This window comes from Perca fluviatilis, chromosome 3 (assembly GCF_010015445.1).
Source record: "Perca fluviatilis chromosome 3, GENO_Pfluv_1.0, whole genome shotgun sequence".
In the NCBI taxonomy this organism is placed as follows: Eukaryota; Metazoa; Chordata; class Actinopteri; order Perciformes; family Percidae; genus Perca; species Perca fluviatilis.
Window position 1 is genome coordinate 24728079 of NC_053114.1, and position 26076 is coordinate 24754154.

The 26076-nt window shown below is 38.8% G+C and overlaps 2 protein-coding genes across 3 annotated transcripts in view; both read left to right on the forward strand.

Moving 5' to 3' along the window:
- rras2 (RAS related 2) overlaps window positions 1-8975 on the forward strand; it is a 34197-nt gene extending 25222 nt beyond the window's left edge. The window contains exons 2-6 of the mRNA XM_039794996.1: window positions 2025-2112; window positions 2283-2385; window positions 3983-4091; window positions 6004-6122; window positions 6887-8975. Of these exons, the coding sequence (XP_039650930.1) occupies window positions 2025-2112; window positions 2283-2385; window positions 3983-4091; window positions 6004-6122; window positions 6887-6974 (507 nt within the window). The 3' untranslated portion in view covers window positions 6975-8975. The remainder of the gene's footprint in view (window positions 1-2024; window positions 2113-2282; window positions 2386-3982; window positions 4092-6003; window positions 6123-6886) is intronic.
- Window positions 8976-10549: 1574 nt separating this feature from the next.
- tub (TUB bipartite transcription factor) overlaps window positions 10550-26076 on the forward strand; it is a 49141-nt gene continuing 33614 nt past the window's right edge. For both annotated transcript variants that reach the window (XM_039795639.1, XM_039795640.1), the window contains exon 1: window positions 10550-10726. In XM_039795639.1, the coding sequence (XP_039651573.1) occupies window positions 10671-10726 (56 nt within the window). In that variant the 5' untranslated portion in view covers window positions 10550-10670. The remainder of the gene's footprint in view (window positions 10727-26076) is intronic.

The window sequence follows — 26076 nt, forward strand, 5'->3', positions numbered from 1 at the left end:
GGAGAGATTACCTGCATCTCCTGCAACAACAGGGAGCTGCTTGAGCAGACAGAATTTGTATACAAAAGGCAATAAGTTGGAATCCCAAACATTCACATGTTAAAGTTGGAGCTTAAGACTATTTCTGATATTGATAATAGAGAGTTAAAAAAATCGGATGACAATATCTGCTCATGACACAAACGCACAACATTTTTGATCTCATTAATGTGGTTATTTGGACGAAGATATAGTACTTACAGAGCAGGATTTCACATAGTCAGTGCCCTCTGGAAGACAACTATTAGTTGATTAGTCAATCAACAGACAATTCATCAGCAACTATTTTGAAAATAATGGTTTTAGTCACTTTTCAAGAAACAAAAGCCAAACCTTTGCTGGTTTCCATCTTCTCAAATGTGAGGATTTGATGCTTTTTTGCCATTTAAAGACCTCAAATATCTCTAAGACATTTCTGTACAACAATTAGTTGTTACTTATCAGCCAACATATAAGCCCCTATGTCTCTGTAATAAGCTAAAATTGGTGACTAATATTGGTCATGCAGATATTTCAGTTGGGCTCTAATGATAATTATGAAATGATTTTCCTGATGTGTGTCAGCGGTCTATGTGTTACTCAAAGAGTCAGATGAGATGTGACATTTAGTTCACTTAATGCAAGATCTCCCTTGTGATCCTGGCTGCCCAGCAAATAAGCAGTATACAAACTGTGTGAAACGAAACACAGTTTCACACACAAACAAAGTGACTGTAAATGTAAAAAAAATTGTTTGGCTTGTTGTTAGAACAACAGGGAATCCTGTCTGGATTTTCTGTTCTCGGGATCGCGCCATGTTTTAGGGTGTTGGTTTGACATTCCCCGAGCACTCCCCTAAGCTGTCACCACTTAACTAGTCCCCGAGGTGAGCGAGAACTACAAAACATGGGAAAAATGTAAAAAATGCATGACTCCTCCTCCTCCTCCCGGCTCCCAGCCCCCTGGCCCCACCCTTCCAGTTTAGGTTACTAGGAGACAGATATCGGCCCCAGAATAAAAGAATCAAAGCCTTCAGGAGTGAGTGGTGTGACTGTTGCAACTGAGGAAACATCTTGTAAATGTGTTATGAGCATGAAAACCAGCCTGCTGTCTCAACATAAGCAGCGGTTGTTATGTGAGGGAATATTTACATGACATTTTTTTGTGCAAGTGTCTGCAGACAGTGTGTTTACCTCCTGTCTGCACTATGGTTGTAAAGGTAGAGGTCAGTAGGGCTGCCTGTGCTGTTGTCACCAAAAACACAAGGACAGAGTGGCTGTTTGTTCTCATATCCATTCATTATGAAGCCAAATCCATGGTACATGCTCATTCTAAGCAGGATTTCAGTATATGCGGTAGTGTGTTGACACTGTTGACAAAATAAAGTGTACTCAGAACAGTCAGTAGTACATACCATGCAATGCACAAAGGAAAAGGAAGAGCTGCTCACAGCTGCAAAACGAAAAAATGAATTGTGGATGGTGGTGAAACAGCTCCAGGAACACCTCAGAATAATAATAAAAAAAAAAAACATTCTGTTGTCTCTCTAAGTGTAATTGGCAGTGTTACTCTAAAGTCGCAGTTTGATTGCCTTTGCACAAGCGCACGCATTGCTTTATTTCCTGTTAGTAAAGAACATAAAAGCATTTTGGTTTCGTGGCCGGGTTAGCTCAGTTGGTAGCGCAGGTGCACATATATAAAGGTTTACTCCTTGACGCAGCGGCCGCAGGTTCGACTCCGACCTGCGGCCCTTTGCTGCATGTCATTCCCCCTCTCTCTCCCCTTTCATGTCTTCATCTGTCCTGTGGAAATAAAGGCCTAAAAATGCCCAAAAAAAATCATCTAAAAAAAACTTGCTGCAAAGATCTGTATAGTGAGTACTGTATACAGTTAGCATGTAATTGGGACACAGCTTGTTTCTCATCCTGACATAATATACAGTATAGACCCCAAGACATATTCACAGTTTCTTCTCTTTCTTTTGTCCTCTTCTTTCTCTCCTGCAGTCGTACTTTGTCACCGACTATGACCCCACGATTGAAGACTCTTATACCAAGCAGTGTGTGATTGACGAAAGGGCGGCCAGACTTGACAGTAAGTGCACTTTGCTGACCAAACATGACAAGAGTAAATGCACACATACAAAGACCACACACGTACGATATTTGCATGTTTCTATTGCATTCTATTGTACTCGAGGAATTGATTGCAAAAGTCTATTATTTGATGTGTGATTTGCGTTGTCGTGCGTGTTCACTCTCTAGTCCTCGACACGGCTGGACAGGAAGAGTTTGGAGCCATGAGAGAACAATACATGAGGACAGGGGAGGGCTTCCTGCTTGTCTTCTCAGTCACTGACAGAGGAAGGTAAGTGACAGTTCGTGTCATGTGCAAACTCACAGTTACAAGCTCACTTCTCTGTCTGTCTCTCTGTTTGCATACCTCGGTTTACTGTTCACAATTACACACCATCTTTCTCTCCTCCTCTGCCTCTCGCTCTACTAAAACCATAAATCTTGCACCGATACTCTCACTTGTCGCCGTGTGTACTTCCGGACCCCCTTGCTGTTGTTCTTGTTGTCATTTTCTTTTGTTCTCAACATTCCTCCCTCATCCTGTTCTCTTGAATTCACTTATTTGTGTACCTTAGTTTCCTATTTGAAGCCCATGTGCTATTTTAACAATAGTATGTGGGCTGGTATCGAGGTATCTTTAGTTACATGGCAATTTTAATGGGCTTGATAAGAATTTTATAACTTTTAAAACCTTCATGACTTTTTCATTTCAGTATGTATAGGCACTCTTCTAACCCTTTAAACCCCACTTACCCACTGGTGAGTCAAGGTCATGCTGTGCAGCTTAACATTGTTTAAACTTTATTTTAAATTTTAGTGGAGATCTTAAAGTTCCCAAAGACACCAAATATGTCAGGTTGAATTTTGGGGCATTGTCTATAAATGCAATGGCGGTCTCTACCACTACCAATAAAAACTACTCACTAGAGACATAATTACTGAATGTATATACATTTATTGGCTTTTGCAGAAACAATGCAGACCATAAATAGTATCAGAAATATGGTTTGATTTCATGAAAACACATTTTAAATATATATATTTTTTACATTACACTATAGAATTTGTCTTGTAGTCCATCTGTCAAACCCCATCCTCCCTGTCTTTGTGTCTATGCCCAGCACTGCAGTGAGCTGCATTCCCCTACCCCCACCCACAGCCCCCTCTCAATGTTTATGTTGTAAACAGTCTTTCCTTCCTCCATTTATATTAGTCAAGTCTTTCCAGATTTACTATGTGCTCACCAAGCTGCCTGCGGGCCCGTGGCTGGAATGCCGTCCTTGGTTTGTGGTTGCAGTCTGCCTCTTTTTTCCACCAGATTGACATTTTTATTTGCTGTTTGGTTAAAAAAGTGCACATGGGCTTTATATTATAGTGGGACAACGGTCAGGTCAGTGCAAAGAGCAGAACCTCAGACAAACATATTTTATGTTTCTGTAAGAGCACAGCTGACTTCCTTTTCTCTTTGCTGACACGTTTAACCCTGCACTGATGTACATCAAAAATGTATTACTGTTTACACATGTGTATATATATACACTTTTTTTTTATACAAACATATAGCTGTACATAGCTTTATCATCCTTGTTTATAGCCGTATGTCTATTTCTGTGTATATAAATTTAGGGCAACAAAGTCAAATCCCTTGTATGTGTTGGTGATTACACTGACTTGGCCATTAAAGCTGATTCTGATTCAGTCTGATCCACAGTGGCCGTGACCCCAACTTCTGGGTGACGGGTGTGTTTGTGTGCCTGGGTGGGTCATTTAGCTATATTGCGATATCGGGCATATATACATTTTTAGTTTAATCAAATCTACACATAAAACATTATATAACCTGTATGTGCAGAAAAACACCACATAACACCATGTGATATGTTTTACAGCTTTGAAGAAATCTACAAATTCCAAAGACAAATTCTCCGAGTGAAAGACAGAGATGAATTCCCTATGATCCTTGTAGGAAATAAAGCAGATCTGGAACTACAGAGACAAGTAAGTCCAACAGATTGCAGAGATCTGAACCCACTGACTGACAAACATATACCCTGTTTGATCATCTGAAGAGATGGTATATCCACCAGTCTGGAGGATTCACATTTGCATATTTAAAAGTGGAAGCAAGTGTTGCAGCTGCCGCTGGCTGCCAAGATACAGCAGGATGCGAGTGTAAGAATAAAAGAGAGGCTGTAGAAATAGTGGTGTCAGGAGGGGAGGATGGATGGAGAGAAAAGGGAGTTTGATGAAATGACAAATTTTCTGGCTGTTGGTATACAGTCGCTTGTCACTTCCTGCAGTGAGTCCACACTGCCCCCTTATGGTGAAATTAAGCCTTACAGGCACATGTACTGTAGCTATTTACGATCAATGGGTTGTATCCACTGAAATCAGTATTTCAAGCCTCATGTGAAATTAGCTTGTGTTAGTTTATTACCTATTATTTATTATTTCCATATGAGGCATGTAGATGCTAAAGACAATGTATTTGACAACATGATAGATAATGGTGATAACTTACAACATACAACCTAATTAGCTTGATGTCAGCTTTGTAATAGAAGTCTAAACATAACACATAATAACATCACAACAACTTCATTCACTTCATTTGTGTTAACCAGTCTGTTGCTATCAGGGAATATATTTTAGTTTTGGATCTAATTACCTTTTGCATTATTCAGGTCCGGATAATACGCCCAGCTGTTTCAAAAAGATGGTGTCCCAGATGCATACATACTAATTTAAGTGTGTATTAAGTTTACAAGCGAGAAATTAAAGAATTAAATCCCACAGTGGACTATGTAATGAAAAGGATTGTGGTATTGAAAAACAAAACAAAATGGTGGATGATATTGTGACGCTCAGGAGAAAGCCTGGTCAGGTTGGAAATGAAGTGAAAGAAGTGTCAGTGTTTTGAAAATGTGAGCGTCAGTGTAAATATGTAATACTTTCATGTTTTAAATATATTTTTAGCTGAGAAAAGGTGCGAAGTTGGAAAATAACAAAGTTCTTCTTTCAGTGTTATTAAGGGTCACTTTCACTTGGATGTGAAAGTCTGAACATGTGTGGTATGCAGTACAAACTGAATTCTACATACTAAGCCATATGCACGAATGGTATGTAGCACTCACTTAGTACTACCGCAGTATTACAGGTATTACTACAGCTTTGTGCCTGTACAACTTCCTACAGAGGTAGTTAGTTAATACAATAAACAATGTTGAATATCTAGGGTAACCTTTTAAGACTGAGGTCATAAGGTCATGACCATTCTAAAACTGTGGCTCTATAGACTGTATTGAGCATTAAGCCAAAACTCAAAAAGTAATTTTCCATGCACACCTGAAAATGAAATTTTATCAATGAGCTGAGATCCAAATCCAGTTGGAGCCATAGTTCCAGAAGCCGTTATCTTTTGTGAATACAACTATTGTCTTTATATGGTCACCTAAGTTGCAACAGGAAGCCTTAAACGATAGGACTTCACAAATGGACATACAGTTAGTCATGGGAGCACTTGGGCTCACACTTTAACATGTAGTCTGGATACAGTTTAGCCACTGTTTGTATGTAAGTATTACATTAAAGATAAGTATGTGCACATACCGTGCATGCTATAACAAACTCACATTTTACATTAATATGACATTTGTTGCCACTTTACTTGGCCGCATCATCTCTACCTGTCAGAAGATAACAGATAGAGATGGCTCAGTGTTCATAAACGCATGTTTTGTTTTGAGGGGAAAATGCTTTTACATGTGCTCGATTTCAATTTACATTCAAGTTCCAGCCCATCATTCTTCTTCTTCTTCTTCTTCTTCTTCTTCTTTTCTTCTTCTTCTTCTTCTTCTTCTTCTTCTTCTTCTTCTTCTTCTTCTTCTTCTTCTTCCTCCATTTGCCTCAGGTAACCCAGGAAGAGGGCCAGCAGCTGGCCAGACAACTGAAGGTCACGTATATGGAGGCTTCAGCCAAAATCCGTATGAATGTAGACCAGGCTTTCCACGAGCTGGTTAGAGTAATCAGGTAGGTGATTTATAAAGGGAACTTTCACATATTGTCCTCATGTGGATCTTTCAGTGCCTCAAATCTGCGTTTTTTTAAAGCTAAAACAGTGGCTAAAACGATTCAGGCATTTCTGTAATACCTGGTAATAACGCAGAATACAGTGAGGGTTTTGTACATGTAATATTGAATATTTATTACTCAGGGTGGCACCTAGGGATTAAGTCGATCACAACGCTCCTGGTTTACTTCCGGCTACGGACCTTTTGTTGCATTTCCCACTCCTCTTTCATTTCTCTACTGTCAACTAGCCACTAAAGACATGGAATTCCACAAAAAAAAAACATGACTAAGCAACAATCAAACTTAAAGTTTTGAAAAGGAAAACCTCTTTAGATATTATTTATTAAGAGTTAACCAAAACTCAGCTGATCTGCCTCATCAAGGCTGTGTGCTTGTGATCAGATTTGATTGACAGTCGCCTGGCAACATGAGCAAACAACCCCACATGTCCTCACGTTCTGATTCAAAAAATGCTAAATTGTGATTGGTACATGGGAGTATGTGACCTCATCGTTTTTCCACCTGCGCCTTGCCCTCTTTGAACCAGCGATTAAAAAGCCGCGATAAAACACCACAGACAGAAAATCTCAGAGAAATAACCAAAACTGTTCTAAATTTGGTCATTTCTGTTTAAAAAAAAGAAAGAAAGAAAAGAAAAAGAGAGATCATAGAAGTACACAGTCAGGCGTGTCATGATAGTTTTGCTCTCTTCTAACTCCCAGGAAATTCCAAGAACAGGAATGTCCACCGTCGCCAGAACCTACAAGAAAAGAGAAAGACAAGAGTGGCTGCCATTGTGTGATCGTCTGAGTCGGCCTTATCACTGTAACTCATGCAGCTACTCTCTACCACCCCACCCACTCTGCCTGACATCACATCCTAAGTGGATGACTGACCGCTGCCTTCTCCACGTGCATGACTTCAGACAGCCTTTTCTGAAATACTTTGATCAGGAACTGCTGTCCCCAGGACATCACTATGGACAACTGACAATGCCAAATTTTAACACCACTCTACCTTCAGCCCTAATCTAATTCACATGAGAGAGTCCCAACACTAAACATTGCCTTCTAAATCAGCCTGACAAATTAATGTTTTGTACTCTGAAGGACTTCTCTTGCCTTGATGTGACATTTGTACTTGCTACCGAGATTGAATGAAAACTATATATCCAGAATGTTAATGAGTTTCTTCAGTTTTCCGTGTCTGACCAGAGCAGAGATTATCTTATGAAGCTTTGTGTATGTTGTGCCATATCCACCTTTGCTCCCATGTGCTAATCTGCTACTGTACATATGTGACATTTGTTGTGATTTTCAAAGTGTACTTTTAATGATCTATTAAATCACCACAGTGCAGTGTGTGAGGTTGAGTTTGGTTTTACGTATATGAAAATGAATATATAAGTATGTATATAAATATAAAGCCTAGACAGCCCTTAAAGCTACAATGATAGAACTTTCTGGCATTCTGCAGTGGATTTTTCTTCTTTGCCTGTGGTTTCTGCTTTCATCTCAATTTCCAAATATGGAGTGTCTACTGTATTTGATTTTTTTATTTAAAGTCTTATAGATTGAACCATTCTTATCATATGCCATCTTCTCAATGTACCGAAAGTAGCAAATTTGTCTGAAATCTTTTCCTCGAAGGTGGCGGTTCAGTCAAAATTGGACATCATACATTGTTTCAGATTTCTAAGAAGCAGTAGATGATTTTATTGGTAGCACATTGTGTATCTTTGACAACTAACATGATTTCAGATCAAAGCACTGAACACTGTATGTTCTATATTCAACTTCTGACAAGTAATGTTATCAAATCCATTTGTTGCAAATCAAGAAGCTTTCAGAGCCCCGTTCAGTTCAGATCATTCCAATGTAATGCATCTTTTCTGTCAAACATTTAGTCTACGATATAGATCAAATCAAAAACTGTTATATCATTCCAATAACACAGTGGCATTGTATTTGTTTTGTGTCCTTGAATTATTCTCATAGATTACTTTTTTTTTTAATTTTTTTTTTTTACCCCCCAATGATTTGTCAGTTGGAAAACCAGGACAAGTGGAAGCATTGAGCCGCACATCGTAAAATAGCCGTTTTCCAACGGGACGTGAACTCACCGGACCTGCCACCTGTGGAGCTATCATCACCACAGGCACAAAATACTGTTCTGCCTCCCCTTTCCACTTCTGTACTTCTGTTCGGGCATATAAATGAAGTACTGCAGTTTGTTTTTCATGTCATCATCTTGTAATATAAACAACAAGAAAATCAGATGATGGAGCTAATGGACTTGATTAAATGTTTCTACTCTACTTTTATACATTATTTTCTTATCAAACTAGTTGACAAGTATTTTTATATGTTTATAAGTGAATACACATTCACAGCATAGCTGTGTATATATGTAAAGAGGAATATTTAATTATATTGATTATTTTAAACTGAAGATAACTGTTGGCCCAAATTTACAAAATTGGACTCTTCACCCAGATGTGACCAGAATGTTATTTCTTATTGTGGCTTCGTAATGGAGAATATATTTATCTTTGAGGCGTTCACCACCAGCTCAGAGCGTAAAATTCCAGGTCAGGTGGGAGAGGGTCTTAGAAATTATTCTGGTCTTTAGGAGCTTAAAACTACATGAAGGAATTATTATAATCAGTGAGTTTTGAAATACCCACTTCCCATCTTATTGGAAATCCTAGTGTACATCCAAATCATACTGTTTCTTTCTTTTTCTTCCATATCGGTGTCTTTTGCCCTGTGTCTAGCTTTTGGTGCAAAAATAAAATCTGTCATTGAGCCAGATGGGGTAGAGAATCTTTCTTTTAGATTCAAAAAGCTGCACAGGCCTGAATCTTTTACAGAGCCTTGTGTCAGTGAGATCATTATTATTCAAAGCATGACTCCAACTGGTGATATAGCATCAATACGACCACTTATATCTCAGTACACAGTAAGGATCCATTAGGGAATTTCTTTAATACCATCTCACATTCCTGTTGGTTAGTCCAGATCTACACTGATCTACTTTGGTTTAAGTTGCACATAAACGGCATGTTTCCCTCTGGGTTCTATTTGTTTTCTTTTGTTTTGGGGACCACATTTATTGGAGTTCCCAAAAGACCTTTGGCCTATTGTTGAATCTTACTGCCACAGCATCGGTTTACTGTATGGGAGAAATATTATTTTTGGGAGGCAATATAATAGTACATTTTCTGCTGCAGACACACATCTAGGCCAGACCCTCAAACCAGGCACAGTCTTCCTGCTTCTTCCAAATAAGAGCTTTTGGGAGCAAAAGTAGACATTGAAAATACATATGTGGTCTGATAACTGATATTACTGACACATACATGCATACACATATCTGACCATGAGGGGGTTGTTTTGACTATGAAGAAATGTTTTTAAATGCTTGAACACCTAAGGGGTTAAAATAAAAATAAATTAATAACATATGATAGATGCAAATGTATATCAAAGTATTCTACTTCAAAAAAAAAAAGTGAACATGGAAAGAGAAAATGTCTTATTGTTATTTAGGTGTCCTCCAGCATTGGCTGAAGAATATAGACAATAAGGTATGGAAAGGCCGAAGAACCTCCACAGCTTGGTGTCCTTCATGTTCATTTGTTGGTTTAATGAGAGATATTAGATAGCAGATACTTGGATTCAGAGTATTGAAATGGCAGCTCAAGAGGATTTCCTGCATGCCATTTGCCCTCATTTCCACTTTCTTCTCCGGATTGGTTCACCTAATGATAGGTTGTTTTAAAGCGTCTCCATGTTTGAAAAATCACAATTGTGCTGACATCCAATAAGTTATCTTAGAAGCAGGAGTCTTCATGCAATAAGCAATGTGCTGTGAGTGAGTCTGATCCTGTGAAAAATATTAAAAAGTGGGCCTATTTTAATTGAATTACATCCATGTCCAATTACTTCTATAGAAGTAAACTTCTATAAACATATCCACATACAATTGAATTCAGCATTTGAAAAAAATAAAGGAACAGAACTGTTTGTGGGCTATAGCACAGCAACTACCTGCCTGCTTGCACTGATCAGCAGCGAGAAGGTTCAGTGTTTGCTATATAGGCGGTCATGGGATGCCAATAATCAAAATAAAAAAAATCAAAGTTTCATCCATTGATATCGACCTGCTGTTTCATTAGACTGAAGTTCCCGAGGCTATTGACACGAAGGACACAGCCAGTAGGAATTTTAAATCAGCAATTAATCAGCGTTGCGGATCCGCGAGAATGAAAATCAATCCGCGCGTATGTACAGTGAGCTGACAGCTCGCTAGCGCGCTCCCCTCTCTGTGGTGGTATAGCCCATAGGAGAGCGTCTGACTGCACTGCACATCCTCTGTTGCACATTCACTTAAAGGCGACTCCTTGAGTTCGTGTTTGGTTTTAGTGAGGACGGAGAGACGATTGTTTGCGCTTTCATTTTGACGTCTCACCATCCAGTCCAGTCCGTACAGCTCGCCGGAGACATGGAGGGAGTCAGCAGCAACAGGAGCATGTCTTACAGTAGGTGGAGTTATGACAGGTAAGCGAGCTTTCCCCGTAATGACAAGTGTACGTTCCAAACGCTAGTTTTCATCTTTGCGTTTCGTTTGTGTTGTCAAGCTAGGCCGATATTGTAAAGATTGGTGGGGACCCCCTCATGCGCAATTAGTTGACAGGTGCAACGGTTTTGGAAATGAGAGATGCGATGTGAGTGTGTTAAGTCGCCTCAGCATCACACTGTGTCTGCTGGCAGATATACAGGGAGGTGTTAGCTTCACTGTATGTCCATGGTGTATTGACACATCTCACACTGTCCTAGACAGCATCATCACCAAAACATTCACATAGGATCTGGTTTGGTGTTTATGATACTCATGGCTTATGTTACTCATGGCAGAATACTCAATAAGTTAATCAATCAATCAATCAATCAATCAATCAATCAATCAATCAATATCTATCTATCTATCTATCTATCTATCTATCTATCTACTGACTTGACATTTTATACTATAAGTTATATGTGCTTGAGAACTGACAATGTTTATCTTCTACTAATAACAGTGGTAGAATATCTGTGTATACAAGCTAAAGTGCTTCAATCACAGAGCTGGACTTAATAGGCAAGAATTTGGCAGGCTATGTCTCAGCAGGGGGTGCGACTGTGATCAGGACAGTTTGGCACAAATTCACACAGGCATGTGGAGCATCAAACACAGAGAGCATAGATTGTTTGTTTTTTAACATGTAATAACCTGTGGAGCCGTGGTAGTCGTCAGCCTCAGTCCTCCAATAGCAGCATTTTTAGAATAGTCATTTTTGGAAGGAATAGGAGCATTTGGAGGATTGCTTTCCTAGGTGTGATACACACACACACACACACACACACACACACACACATTTCATAAAATGAGTATCATTCTGTGTGTGTGTGTGTGTGTGTGTGTGTGTGTGCACGAGTGTTGGGTGATGACATAATGTCAGACAGGTGTAATTAACTTAGTTTGAATGGTCACAACTTGGAAATGGCTCTAATATGGAGGAAAACCCATCGTAAGTATGTCCACTACTCATAATCATATTAATGCATACATAATGTGTCTCCACCAGGTAACAGCACAATAAATTATCTCCAGGAAAACTTACTAGCCAACACACATCAAAGCATACAGTTCCTGATAAGCTCACCAATTCCTCCTCAGCCAACAATTTGGAATACAGTGGATGTTTGTGGATATACTGTGGCTGTATCATTGATCACCAGATGCTCCATCAGTAGAGGAGGCTTTACCCTGATCACACAATATAATTGGTATTCTGAATCTGTGCTTGGACATCCCGAGAGCCTGCTGCCAGTGCCAGCGATCTTTTAGCCTCCTAAGATTTCTCACATCGTTGTGAAATCGTGTTTTCTGTGTGCAAGCAGCTTTAGACTGTAAGAGGTGTCAGGTTCTGTTCATTAAAGGAGGAGTATTGTTTTCATCCAGAAAACCAATAGCTTTAGTATAAGGGATTCACTTCCCAGTACTTATTTTTCAAATACAGGTGAACAGTTTGTTTTGGGTAGGAAAATCAGCAGCCTCGAAAGAGTGATGGTCCTACTGGAGAAAATTAAGTTAGAACTGAACATTTGAATTGATAGCTAACTCTTTGTTGAGGCCCAAATCAAAACAACCCATAACAAATTGCGATGTTAATGTGAGACTTTCTTACAGGCAAGACATTAGCATCAAATTATAATCACTATTCCTTACTAAAACCCACACTAAATACGATACAGTTGCAAAAAAAAAAGTCAAATGTTCCATTAGACTAGAAGGCCACCTCTTTGAGATTTGTGCATGTATTGTTTTTTCTTGTCTTTATACTTTGGCAGCCAATCTGTACCATAAAAGATCTTGTCAAAGAGCAGTTAGCTCTCCAATGGCAACACAGATGTGAAAAGGAAGAAATGGCATCTCTTATGTGCTAGCAGCACGGGGCCCACTTGAGTTAGTGGGGTGAGTACATACATGGTAATAGATAGACACACAGGTTTGTATTTCTCCCTACAGGGCCCCAAAGAAACATCCAGGGCCCCTATTTTTCTGGTGTTTTCACTGATTAAACCGCCTAAGGACCGTGTGCGTGTACATACTGTGCTTGTCTGACCCTCCTATTAGTTTTGTAGTACCTGTTAGCGTAGGAGAAGCTATTGGTTCATAAACTTTGGTGACCTCACATAATGCGTCCTGATATTCAAAAGTAGTTGTCCTTATGGCAGCAGTTGATAAGCTTAAAACATTCATTCCCTAGCTAAAGGTTAAGTTACTAGATTCATACTGAGCTGGTCGTCCCATTTGAGGTTGACAGTGGTGGAATGTAACTTAGTACATTTACTCAAGTACTGTACTTAAGTACAAATTTGAGGTACTTGTACTTGAATCTTTCCTTCTCAGGCCACTTCTACTTGTACTCCTCTACATCTCAGAGGCAAGTATTGTTGTTTTTGATCCACTACATTTGTGTGACAGCTTTAGTACCTAGTTACTTTACAAATTAAGATTGTTGCATAAAAAACATATGAAAAGCTTTAAAAACTACCTCTAACAGTTTATACAAGTACAGCTGAAATGATTAGTTGATGAATCAGTTGATTGAAAGAAAATGAATTGGCAACTATTTTATTATGGTTATTTCATTATGGATTAATCTGCTGATTTATTTCATTTATCCATTATTTGGTTTGTAAAAATGAGTACTAACCTTTAAATTATTAAAATGAAAATCAGCAAATCTTCACATTTGTGTAGCTGGAACCATTAAATGATTTTGCATGAAAAAGGACTAAATGATCTGTCGGTGACAGTCCGATACAAAATAGTTTCAAATGGTAAACAGTAAAATCCTGCTTTTACAATAATCTCAGGATATAACATATAATTGTATAACAGTCACAGGGGTTCTGCATTGAGTATGTTTACTTTTAATACTTTTAAAGTACATTTTCCTGATTATACTTACATACCTTTACTTACTAAGTAACATTTTGAATGCAGGACTTTTACTTGTATTTTTACAGTATGGTAATTGTATATACATTCACCTAAGTAAAGGATCTGAATACTTCCTCCACTACTACTTACCATAATCGTAAGTATAGTAAATCAAAATAGTTGAATAAGCCTACTCATACACAAAATCTCTCCTACAGTTTTGAGTACAACCAGCCTAACTGACGTGTTTTTGCAGGCATTGTAATTTATGGTGGCGTCTGTGCGTACTTGGGCCTACATCTAGTATAATCACATTGTGTCCTGGCACCCACTCAGTAAACACTGTGTCCTGGAGATGGAGGGGCAAGGTGGGCCGACAAGATACAATTCAGAGCCTGAAGAGCTTATCAGAGTACAGAATGATCATGTTTTAATCAAAGACAGGTTAATTTGATTTGCATGGTAAACATTGTGTTCCACCATTCAAACTGCATAACTGTATAGAAAAAGGAAAAGCAATGATCCCAATTATTAGTTAAAAACATCTCTTGATATAAGAGATCGATTAGTTGATTTAATCGACAGATCTGTAAATCTGAGTTTCTCCGCAAAGAGTCATGCAAAAGCACCACTTTAATTCTTGTGTTTACCAGAGATGTGCTCGTATGTTTCTTGGAAATAAGTCATTCAGCATGAAAAAGCATCAAACATGACTAATTGACTAAAGAAATCTAAATTGACTAAGACCAAAACGACCGATTAGTCGACTAATCGACTAAGAGGGAGCAGCCCTAATGTGCACACTTACACAATTTTACCACTGAGCTTCTGTTTTTTTTTTTTTTTTTTGTTAATAATTTTTTTCACATTACATTAGATGCCAATCCCCTCGCTAGTTTTGGTTTCACACAAAAGCTTAAGGCTAGTATTGATGTCAGTCTGGCCAGACAGCTGAAATCAGACTCAGTGGTCTACGTTATCTTCATAAAGGTAAGAGAACATCTTTTCTCACAATATCTGTCATTCTGCTTTGGTCTGCCATACACGCTATGCTGGCATTTTTCACGCCCCAAAACGTCACGTCTCCAAAATGGATGAAGCTGAAAATGCCGGTTTAGTGTTTTAGTAAGGACAGGAGAAAACTGCTTTTGGAATACAATGGCGTATGACACTGTCGAGGGCTGTAGGTACATATGTAGCTCAGAGGGGTTAACCTGCTGAGACGCAGCAGTGTAACTGGGATGTGACTCACTCCTTACCAGATTTTACAGTTTTTCTACTGTTGCAATGTTTAAGTGTCAATGTAGATCTGTGCGAAAAAGTTATAGTGAGGATGCACAATGCATTCACATGTAAACATTGTTTCTTGGTGTGGAAGTAGTCTCAGTCTGTGTTTGTCGGGAGGCTTTGTTTTGTTTGCTCAATGGTCTGTACTATTGATACTGATCTGAACCAAAGTATCAGACAGACAAACAGACGGATCGATGGAACAACAAAGAATAATCAGATTTAGGCAGTATTACTCGTAGGGCAAAGATTGGGTTAAATGTGTGTTTCACAAAGGTATGTTAATATTCAGCAGTGCTGCAAAATCCTTAATCTACAAGTAGTAAACAAAGACTCTTGACCCTACTGTCTGACTGAACCTTGTATTATTCTGACTCTGTGTACTGTCTTGAAGTGAACTGTGATTAAGCAGAGATTTGATATTCAAAGTCCAGTATTTTGGCTCTACTGCTTCAGATTTCTCCCCGTCTTCAGAAATATGTAGTATGGTGTCAGCACAAGTCACTTTTAGTGCTGTGCCTGTCCAAGTGGAAATATTAGGTTTTGGATTCAGAGGTAACTATTGCACAGCATTATAAAGAGAGATGAGCCTGGAAAAGGTACCGTTTTCTATGACTGCTGCAGGACAGTGCAGGAGAGCAGCTGAAGTGACAGCTGTGTCCGGAGAGTGTCAGGACGTCCACTCCGCCTGCTCTGAGAGCCTGTCCACAAACCCTAACGATGATAGATTTTAGAGCATCCCAGCACTCTGGCATGATATACTGTATCATCTTTAGAAGTTACAATTTACTGTGACAGCTATTGCTTTATATTAAATAGCTTTGGGACACCACAACAATTTAGCTGTGTTGGTGTTATGACATGCTTGTGGAATATTACCCCTTTTTGCAAACCTGGATGAAAAATGCAGTTTCATACCTCTCAATTGTTTCTGGGGATCAGGACTTCAGGTCATTTCCCATTTGTCAGACCTCCTGACTCTCCAGCTCAACGACCCATCTGCTGTCATTATGCAGTTCATAGCTTAGTTACTGCCCACCTGATTCTGCAGTAACCACAGTTACTGTAGGAGCCACATATTGTATGTTGTTTATGGTCTCATTTATATTATTTATTGATTCTTATATTGTGCTCTTATATTGTAGGTGGTGGGCGTTTTCATCGCGGTTTGAGCGGAAGTGATAACAAATTTAAACAAATTTGTTTGCTGCACCCTGTTCACCTGGGTTTTTGGGCTTTGACAGAGGGGGTGAGCCTGGGAGTAAACACTTTCTGTTGACTAATGTGTATATTTCGACTCACAAAGTAACTTTACATTTGGTAACTGCAGTGCTAGTTGTATTTTACGTGTGGAGGAATAAATCATTGCAATACAATCTCGAGCGCGTCACAGTGTGTTGATCTCTCAGTGTTTAGTCCCTCGCAGCAGCACTTTGTTGGACTGCTTACAGCCGCCACAGTTACCAACAAAGCCTTTCGACGATCCTGCTACATCTCTTTTTATTTTTATTTTTTGAGATTATGTTTTGGGCAATTTTTTTAATGAGACATTTTTTTTGTTTTTATATTTTTTCAAACATACAGAACAGAGAAACAAAATTGAACATGAACAACAACCCTCTCCCACCCCACTCTCTGCGGTCTTGAGGAAACAAATAAACAAAAACAGAAATCACACCTTGCCTAGTCACTCTCCTCTAATTCTTGCGATGTTGAGGTCATTAGGACTGATACTTGTGCTGCTGTGTTTTTCCATAGGTCTATAGTCGATGACTTGGCTTTGTTAATTCTTGCTGTAGAGAGCTCAAGCATAACTATGTCCAGAAAATACGGCAACCACTGTTTTAAACAAAGCGAGTGGGTGGGGAGCCAGTGCTGAGCTATCATTTTCTTGGTCGCGGTTGATCCAGCTAGCCAAATTTTGTTCTGTCTCCCAAGCAGGTGTAATTTAGAGTCATCATTAAGTAACAAAACAATCGGGTCAGTAGGAATTCAACCTCTTATCACATCGGATATTATTGATGTTGTTTTATTCCAAAACTCATGCACCTGTTCACACTCCCAGACCATGTGCAGGAAAGTTCCAGTTTGTTTCAGGTTGGCAGAACGTGCAGTATGGAGTGGGAATGGCTTTAGAGACGTATCTCTTCTGAGGTGTCCAATATGTCCTATGGCATATATATGTTGAAGTGGATCTGCTGGTGATTTGGGTTCTTGGAACAGTGGGAAATGTTGTCCCAAACTGTCTCCCAATTAATTACGTTCCCCTCCGGGCTCAACTCTCGCTCCCATTTCTTTAGTATTGTGAGTTATCCTACGGATACTTGCATCAGTTTAGCATAAATCCCGGATACTAATCCTCTCACCAGAGAATCAACAAGCCCTTTAATGATTGGGTGCATCTCAAGATATCCATAACATTTTAGGGCTGATCTTAAGCGAAGTTAAAGTAAGAAATTTGGGGCATTTTTAAGCCTTTATTTTTAGAGGTTAGCTGCAGACATGAAAGGGGAGAGAGAGGGGTAATGACATGCAGCAAAGGGCCACAGATCAGAGTTGAACCGGTGTCCCCAGCGTCGAGGAGTAAACCTCTATATATGGGCGCCTGCTCTACCAGGTGAGCTACCCAGGTACCCACATCTCTTGTTTTTTGCTTGCAGCACTTAGCAAATAGCTGAGATGATTTGTAGGTGTGCCCTCCCCCCAACTGATGAAAACCTATGTGAAACTTGATGGATATAGAAATCTCTAACGACCTAACCAGTTCAACACCTCTGTTGGGGTTTTGGGTAAGCTAATTGCAAATGTCAGATGTTTCCTGGTTAAGAAATGTTCTTTGGCCATCATTAGTGGCAACGAAGCAGGAGTTGACGTCCACTCCGCCTGCTCTGAGAGCCTGTCCACAAACCCTAACGATGATAGATTTTAGAGCATCCCAGCACTCTGGCATGATATACTGTATCATCTTTAGAAGTTACAATTTACTGTGACAGCTATTGCTTTATATTAAATAGCTTTGGGACACCACAACAATTTAGCTATGTTGGTGTTATGACATGCTTGTGGAATATTACCCCTTTTTGCAAACCTGGATGAAAAATGCAGTTTCATACCTCTCAATTGTTTCTGGGGATCAGGACTTCAGGTCATTTCCCATTTGTCAGACCTCCTGACTCTCCAGCTCAACGACCCATCTGCTGTCATTATGCAGTTCATAGCTTAGTTACTGCCCACCTGATTCTGCAGTAACCACAGTTACTGTAGGAGCCACATATTGTATGTTGTTTATGGTCTCATTTATATTATTTATTGATTCTTATATTGTGCTCTTATATTGTAGGTGGTGGGCGTTTTCATCGCGGTTTGAGCGGAAGTGATAACAAATTTAAACAAATTTGTTTGCTTCACCTGTTCACCTGGGTTTTTTGGGCTTTGACAGAGAGGGGGTGAGCCTGGGAGTGAACACTTTCTGTTGACTAATGTGTATATTTCGACTCACAAAGTAACTTTACATTTGGTAACTGCAGTGCTAGTTGTATTTTACGTGTGGAGGAATAAATCATTGCAATACAATCTCGAGCGCGTCACAGTGTGTTGATCTCTCAGTGTTTAGTCCCTCGCAGCAGCACTTTGTTGGACTGCTTACAGCCGCCACAGTTACCAACAAAGCCTTTCGACGATCCTGCTACATCTCTTTTTTTTATTTTTTGAGATTATGTTTTGGGCAATTTTTTTAATGAGACATTTTTTTTGTTTTTATATTTTTTCAAACATACAGAACAGAGAAACAAAATTGAACATGAACAACAACCCTCTCCCACCCCACTCTCTGCGGTCTTGAGGAAACAAATAAACAAAAACAGAAATCACACCTTGCCTAGTCACTCTCCTCTAATTCTTGCGATGTTGAGGTCATTAGGACTGATACTTGTGCTGCTGTGTTTTTCCATAGGTCTATAGTCGATGACTTGGCTTTGTTAATTCTTGCTGTAGAGAGCTCAAGCATAACTATGTCCAGAAAATACGGCAACCACTGTTTTAAACAAAGCGAGTGGGTGGGGAGCCAGTGCTGAGCTATCATTTTCTTGGTCGCGGTTGATCCAGCTAGCCAAATTTTGTTCTGTCTCCCAAGCAGGTGTAATTTAGAGTCATCATTAAGTAACAAAACAATCGGGTCAGTAGGAATCAACGGAATTTTATCACAACCTCTTATAAAATGGATTTTTGTGTTGTATTATTCCAAAAATGTTGTTTTATTCAAAACTCATGCACCTGTTCACACTCCCAGACCATGTGCAGGAAAGTTCCAGTTTGTTGTTCAGGTTGGCAGAACGTGCAGTATGGAGTGGGAATGGCTTTAGAGACGTATCTCTTCTGAGGTGTCCAATATGTCCTATGGCATATATATGTTGAAGTGGATCTGCTGGTGATTTGGGTTCTTGGAACAGTGGGAAATGTTGTCCCAAACTGTCTCCCAATTAATTAATGCCCTCCTCGGGCTCAACTCTCGCTCCCATTTCTTTAGTATTGTGAGTTATCCTACGGATACTTGCATCAGTTTAGCATAAATCCCGGATACTAATCCTCTCACCAGAGAATCAACAAGCCCTTTAATGATTGGGTGCATCTCAAGATATCCATAACATTTTAGGGCTGATCTTAAGCGAAGTTAAAGTAAGAAATTTGGGGCATTTTTAAGCCTTTATTTTTAGAGGTTAGCTGCAGACATGAAAGGGGAGAGAGAGGGGTAATGACATGCAGCAAAGGGCCACAGATCAGAGTTGAACCGGTGTCCCCAGCGTCGAGGAGTAAACCTCTATATATGGGCGCCTGCTCTACCAGGTGAGCTACCCAGGTACCCACATCTCTTGTTTTTTGCTTGCAGCACTTAGCAAATAGCTGAGATGATTTGTAGGTGTGCCCTCCCCCCAACTGATGAAAACCTATGTGAAACTTGATGGATATAGAAATCTCTAACGACCTAACCAGTTCAACACCTCTGTTGGGGTTTTGGGTAAGCTAATTGCAAATGTCAGATGTTTCCTGGTTAAGAAATGTTCTTTGGCCATCATTAGTGGCAACGAAGCAGGAGTTGGCATTTAGTTTTACTGTCCACATATTTTCACCTGTCACACACACACACACACACACACACACACACACACACACACACACACACACACACACACACACACACACACACACACACACACACACACACATATAAACCCGTCACAAAGGTCTTCCAGGAAAAGTTTAATTTAATGCAGAACAAACAAAATCACATATGTTTAAATGTATTGCCTGATAATAGTAAATGTGAATGCTGATTCTGTAGTATTAAACCAACCAAGTTGATGAAGGTGATTTAAGGTAACAAATTACTTTTTACTGATTTTGTTATGTTGTCATATAATAACAATCAATTTATTTTACAAAAATCATAGCATTGCTGCTTAGCCGATGTCCACATTTTGGTCACATAACTGTTTTTTAGATGTTACTTGTTGGACCATCAGTTAGCAACAAAACCAGACAACATAATGAATATAGTGTACAGATATGAGGTAAAGAGGGAAATGGAGCGTGTGCTTCTGGATCCACTGAGGTGAAGCTCAGAGGTTGTTCAGGTGGAGATCAGAGGGAGTTTATGAGGGCGCCATCGCAGAAAGGCAGCCAGCCTGTCAGCCCAATCCTTCCTCTGTGGTTAAAAAGGAAAACATTGCATTGTCTGGGGAAACAGTGAAGCCAGCTGAACTGCTACTGTGGTTTGAAGCCTCACCTCTTTTAATGCAGCTGACAAGTAGGATCTGACATCAGGTGCAAAGGTGGAGAAGCTTCCTTTCTGACATCTCCCTCTGTACTTTGGCTCTCTGTTGCTGTGAGGGAGCGATCGATGTCTGCTGTTGCAGCGATGCTAGCAGGCCATGAGCTTTGAAAGCAAGACTCTAAATGTACACTATAGATGACGAGGTCCCTGTAATTGTTCTAAAAACAAAGATATCCTTTGTAAAGGAGCAGTTAGCTAATATAAATACAGTACTTCCGACCAGTGAACAGCCCTCAAAGCTGTAATGCTACTGAAACTATCCTTCTCTCGTCAGAAATAAATGGTCTTATTTAAATAGATCCATTCATGCATCCATTTGTATCTACTGCATAATATATATTCATATATTATTTACACATCTATTTAAATTTGAAATTGATTATTTAGATCAATGCAACTTCAAGCTGAATAAACCCCATAGGATGCCCTGCAGATTTTTCAATGTACTGTCTTATTTAATTCTACGTACATGGTATGATGGTATTAATTGCATGCCAAAACCTTCTAACTGAATTCAAAAACATTGTATGTGCAATAATATAAACAAAATCTCAGCAAAACAATTTCTTGTATCATCTCAGCAAAGCTAATCCATCTGTGTCAATCAGATTAAGCTCCTGATGGGGATTGATAACATTACTTAATTTCCTTTACTACAAACTATGGTTCCCCACAGATACCATACATTTTATAATTATGTAATTCCATTTACTTTATAAACTGCAGTAATGTATCAATCTTATCTTATCTCGGTCCAGTAAATGTCTAAATCAGAGAAAGTAGTAGTTTGAAGAGCTCTTTTTCTTGTTCTTCTTGATTTATGGACGTAATACATTACAGATGCAGATAACAAAAGACAATCAGCTACATGGAGCCTCTTAAATGTCCTCCGGTGACACTTGATACTTTTTTTTTCTGTGAAGAGTTTGAAAAGATGATCTTTGAAGTGTGAGAGCTTGCAGAAGATGCAGATTAGAGGTGTGGAGGTGTTTGTGTGAGACAATTTTCCAAGGCTTCAATAATTTCTCAGTAATGCATATCGTGCGTTAAAAGAAATGGGTAATAGTCCCTTATTCTCAATCTCCAAACATTTCATTTGTTACCAGCTTGTTATAGGCAGCCATAATTTACAAGAAGCCTTGGATTTTGAATGTAAGATCAAGGATTTTAACCTTAACAGAAAAGTCTACACACAATAACCTCATACTCATGTCACAAAATGCTTTTTAATTTCTCAAAGAAAAACAGCCAACTACGAAAATTATTATATAATGCGACTCAGTATCAGTTGAAACCAATGCACTAATATTCTATTTCTTATTTTTCAAATCTTCTCTGCCTGAAGTAAAATCAAGTATCACCAAATGCCGTCACTAAAGGTAACCTTTTGTCTGACCAAAACATATCCCCAGTTTCATCAAAGGAATAGAATCGCCTATAAATCACAATCGCTATATAAGTGGCGTGACGGTGTTGGTTGCCTCGTCACTTTGATGCATTTCCTGTCTTATTAAAGACAGAAGAGGTTGTTGGTTCTCCTTCACATCAAAGTGGATTTGTGTTAAAATTACAATTTGAGCAGCAGGTGTACCTTTAAAAGCAAGAGTCTGAAACAGCATGACAAGCCAGCTGTGCCCTTGGCCCATAAAGATGGCAAAGAAAAAAACATTAAGAAGGCAAATATACTTTATAAGACCAGTACCTTGTGTTGGTGTGACCATGTGCTTCAGGGGTAATAGCCATCACCACGGTGTGTTGATCAAACACAGAACACACAACTTCCCTTTTTTCCAGTTTGATGAATGCGTGTGGTCTACAAGGAAGTGAGACACAAGGACCACAGCAAACAATTATAGTTATACAATGAATATGTTTGTGACAACACTAAATAACATATACAGTAGCTAACACAGTGCATTCATATCAGTAGAAGACTATATGATTTCTTACTCTTGTGAGCGAGTCATACACATCATTTTATGATGTGTTGCATATTTCTTAACACATATTTGTAAGCTATATATTGGATATAGCAAGAACACAACACACTGAACTGAATTCACACATAAGAATCACGAAATCACATAATCAAGAAATAAGTGCATATTACAGGGGCATATATTTTTGGCAGACACAGGTAATACAAAAGCAAAAACACACTGTAAACTGGTAAATTCGGTCCACTAGAATGTATTACTGCTTACTACATGTAACTCCTGCACTGGAATTAGGCCACACAACGAGCGCATGCAGGGCCGGCTGATGCACAGGGCATGATTAAGTCTACTCTCACCACAGAGTCTCTTAAACTTGAGTAAATAAGGACCCTTTGCCTTTCCGTAGCTGGCTAGATTTAATTCCATATAATACATCTAATCTGTGATAGGAGAGCAATCATACAGTAGGGCAAGTAAATGCTTTCTGTGTGTATATGTATGTGTGTGATGCTCCATCAGCATTGCTGTTGCATTCTTTTTTGTTTTTACTCAGATGTCTGGCATTGTTTATTCTCCATATGTTTGTACCACAAATGTTTATTGCTTACATTTTCCTACTGACTGAAATCATTCGTCATTATTTATTAAAAACTGTATGTTCAGTATGCACAGTTTTCCTCCTGCAGTCTGCGCTGATATGTATATATTCTTCTGTTATTTCACCTTCATGTGTATCAGATACACTCTGAAATGGATTAGTGTCACAGGCATATCTGTAAAGGTGTAAGTCATACATTTATGCAAGTATTGACACACATGTTAACACAGTCATGTTGATACAGTATATGATACATACAGTGCCTTGAAAAGTATTCGCCTTGAACTTTTGACCTTTTGCCACATTTCAGGCCTCAAACAGAAGATATAAAACTGTAATTTTTGTGAAAATCAACAACAATGGACACAACATGAAGTGGAACGAAATTTATTGGATATTTCAAACCTTTTAAACAAATAAAAACTAAATATTGCAAAATATTCAGCCCCTTAAGTTAATACTTTGTAGCGCCACCTTTTGCTGCGATTACAGCTGTAAGTGCTTGGGGTATCTCTACATTTTGCACATCGAACTGACATTTTTGCCCATTCCTCCTTGCAAAACAGCTCGAGCTCAGTGAGGTGGAGACGTTTGTGAACAGCAGTTTTCAGTTCTTTCCACAATTCTAATTGATTCAGGTCTGACTTTGACTTGGCCATTCTAACACCTGGATATGTTTATTTGTGAACCATTCCATTGTAGATTTTGCTTTATTTTTGGATCATTTCTTGTTGGAAACAAATCTCCGTCCAGTCTCAGGTTCTTTGCAACTCCATCAGGTTTTCTTCCAGAATGGTCCTGTATTTGGCTCCATCCATCTTCCATCAATTTTAACCATCTTCCCTTCCCTGCTGAAAAAACACCAAACATATCTGCCACACCAGTTTAAGTGGATGTGTAGGTACTTTTGCTACCAAACATACTATTTTCCAAATTTCCCACACACCTCTTTTTCGGTGCTTTTGAAACTTAACACACTTATATATCAAAAATTTTCTTCACTCAAAACAATTTACTTATACAAGTCCAAGCTTATCTCTGATATCCAGAGTATCATGGGTCTTCCATCTCTTCTCATTTATACTGAAAGTTTAGAGGCGGGTCTTGGATACCAGTCTCTGAAACACTTTTTACAACGGCTTAAACTTCTCACAACAGATCGATTGCTTATATTTCAAAAAATACAAAAAAAAAATGGAGATACAAGTAGGTATACATTTTTAAAATAAAATTTTGTACATATGATTATTCACAAACAAAAATTGAAAGGTGAAACGTAAGGGCGAATACTTTGCGCACTGTATACAGTATACAAACGTAAATACTCATGCATATACACACATATCTGTCCAGGAGTACTCACAAGTGTTGGGAAGGGAAGGTTTGGTCGGATATTGAATTGGTGACACTACTCCTAAAACTGTGGTGATTGTATAGATATTCTGTGCTGCCGGGTTGAAGATGTGTGTGCAGCATCAATGTTTTGGCCAAAAAATACACTTAATACCCTTTTTTATGAAATTGCTTCAAAGTCTTCAATACATATATTATGTAAGTCTGGACAGACGTGGATGTAAACTGCAACTTGACTGGTTGGCGGAGGCAACAACCACAAGGCAGTTACTTCTAGTACTTATCTCCATCCTCTCCTCATAACTCTGTACCACTGGTGGATATGTGTGGGATTTGCATCTGGAGCTGGTTACTATGGTGAAACATCAAGGCGTAAAATGGAGAAGTGGCATCAAGTTTTTTTCAAAAATGAGGTTGTGTGTGTGTGTGTGTGTGTGTGTGTGTGTGTGTGTGTGTGTGTGTGTGTGTGTGTGTGTGCAATTATGTATCCCCCATCGATGACCAGACTGTAAGTGTGAACACATGCAGTTTTATCTCCTGCTGTCCCTTCATTACTCAAGAGAGAATGAACATCATATTGTTGTCATGCTGGGTCTAATTTTAGTCGTTCTGCTGCTCTATGTTGAATACATTGATTAATGCTGTTGATATATTTGTATTTATACAAAAAACACAAATTTCAATGACTTAGAGACCTCAACCATTCAATTTTAAAACAAATAAATAATACATTATGCAGTAAATACTCATAAGAGAATAAGTACAGACAAAATTAGTTATAACCATTAAATTAAAACTGATCTTAGTTATTCTATCCTACTTCTTTTGACAATAACAAAGTTTATTACATGCAGGTATTTTTTTTTCCAGCAGGTTTTTATTTCAAAATGTCCTGTTTTTTTGTTTTTTTTTACAAAGTCACAACACAGTTTTTCGTATTAAGAGTTTTATTTATTTTTTTACACCAATTTTCACCCTAAAGTTTTCCTCTGTTAATTAAGACAAACAGGTGGGAGACAGTTATGATTGGCTGTCTGTTGAGTCAGACCAAAGCAACAGCCAGTCACATAACTGGATCTGTCCTGTTTTTCTTGATTTTTTTTATAATGTCTTATTCATCTATGTAAAACTGAACACTTTGACTCGAGACGTGATGAGATTATGAATTTTGAATATATCTTAACCTGTAACAGATTCATACTGTATCACTGGACACTGGCTTCAGGTGCTGATCAATCACTGGGACATTGTAAGGTGCAGTTTGGTGACCAGCCCTTTAACTTAACTCTGGTATACGATCATTAGTTATATATTCATTTGGATGCACGCAGCGCCCCCACTGTGTTTTATCAAGCAGTCTCGTATCGTTTTCCTGCCAAGGCCTTCTGAAGATCAATATGAGATTGAAAC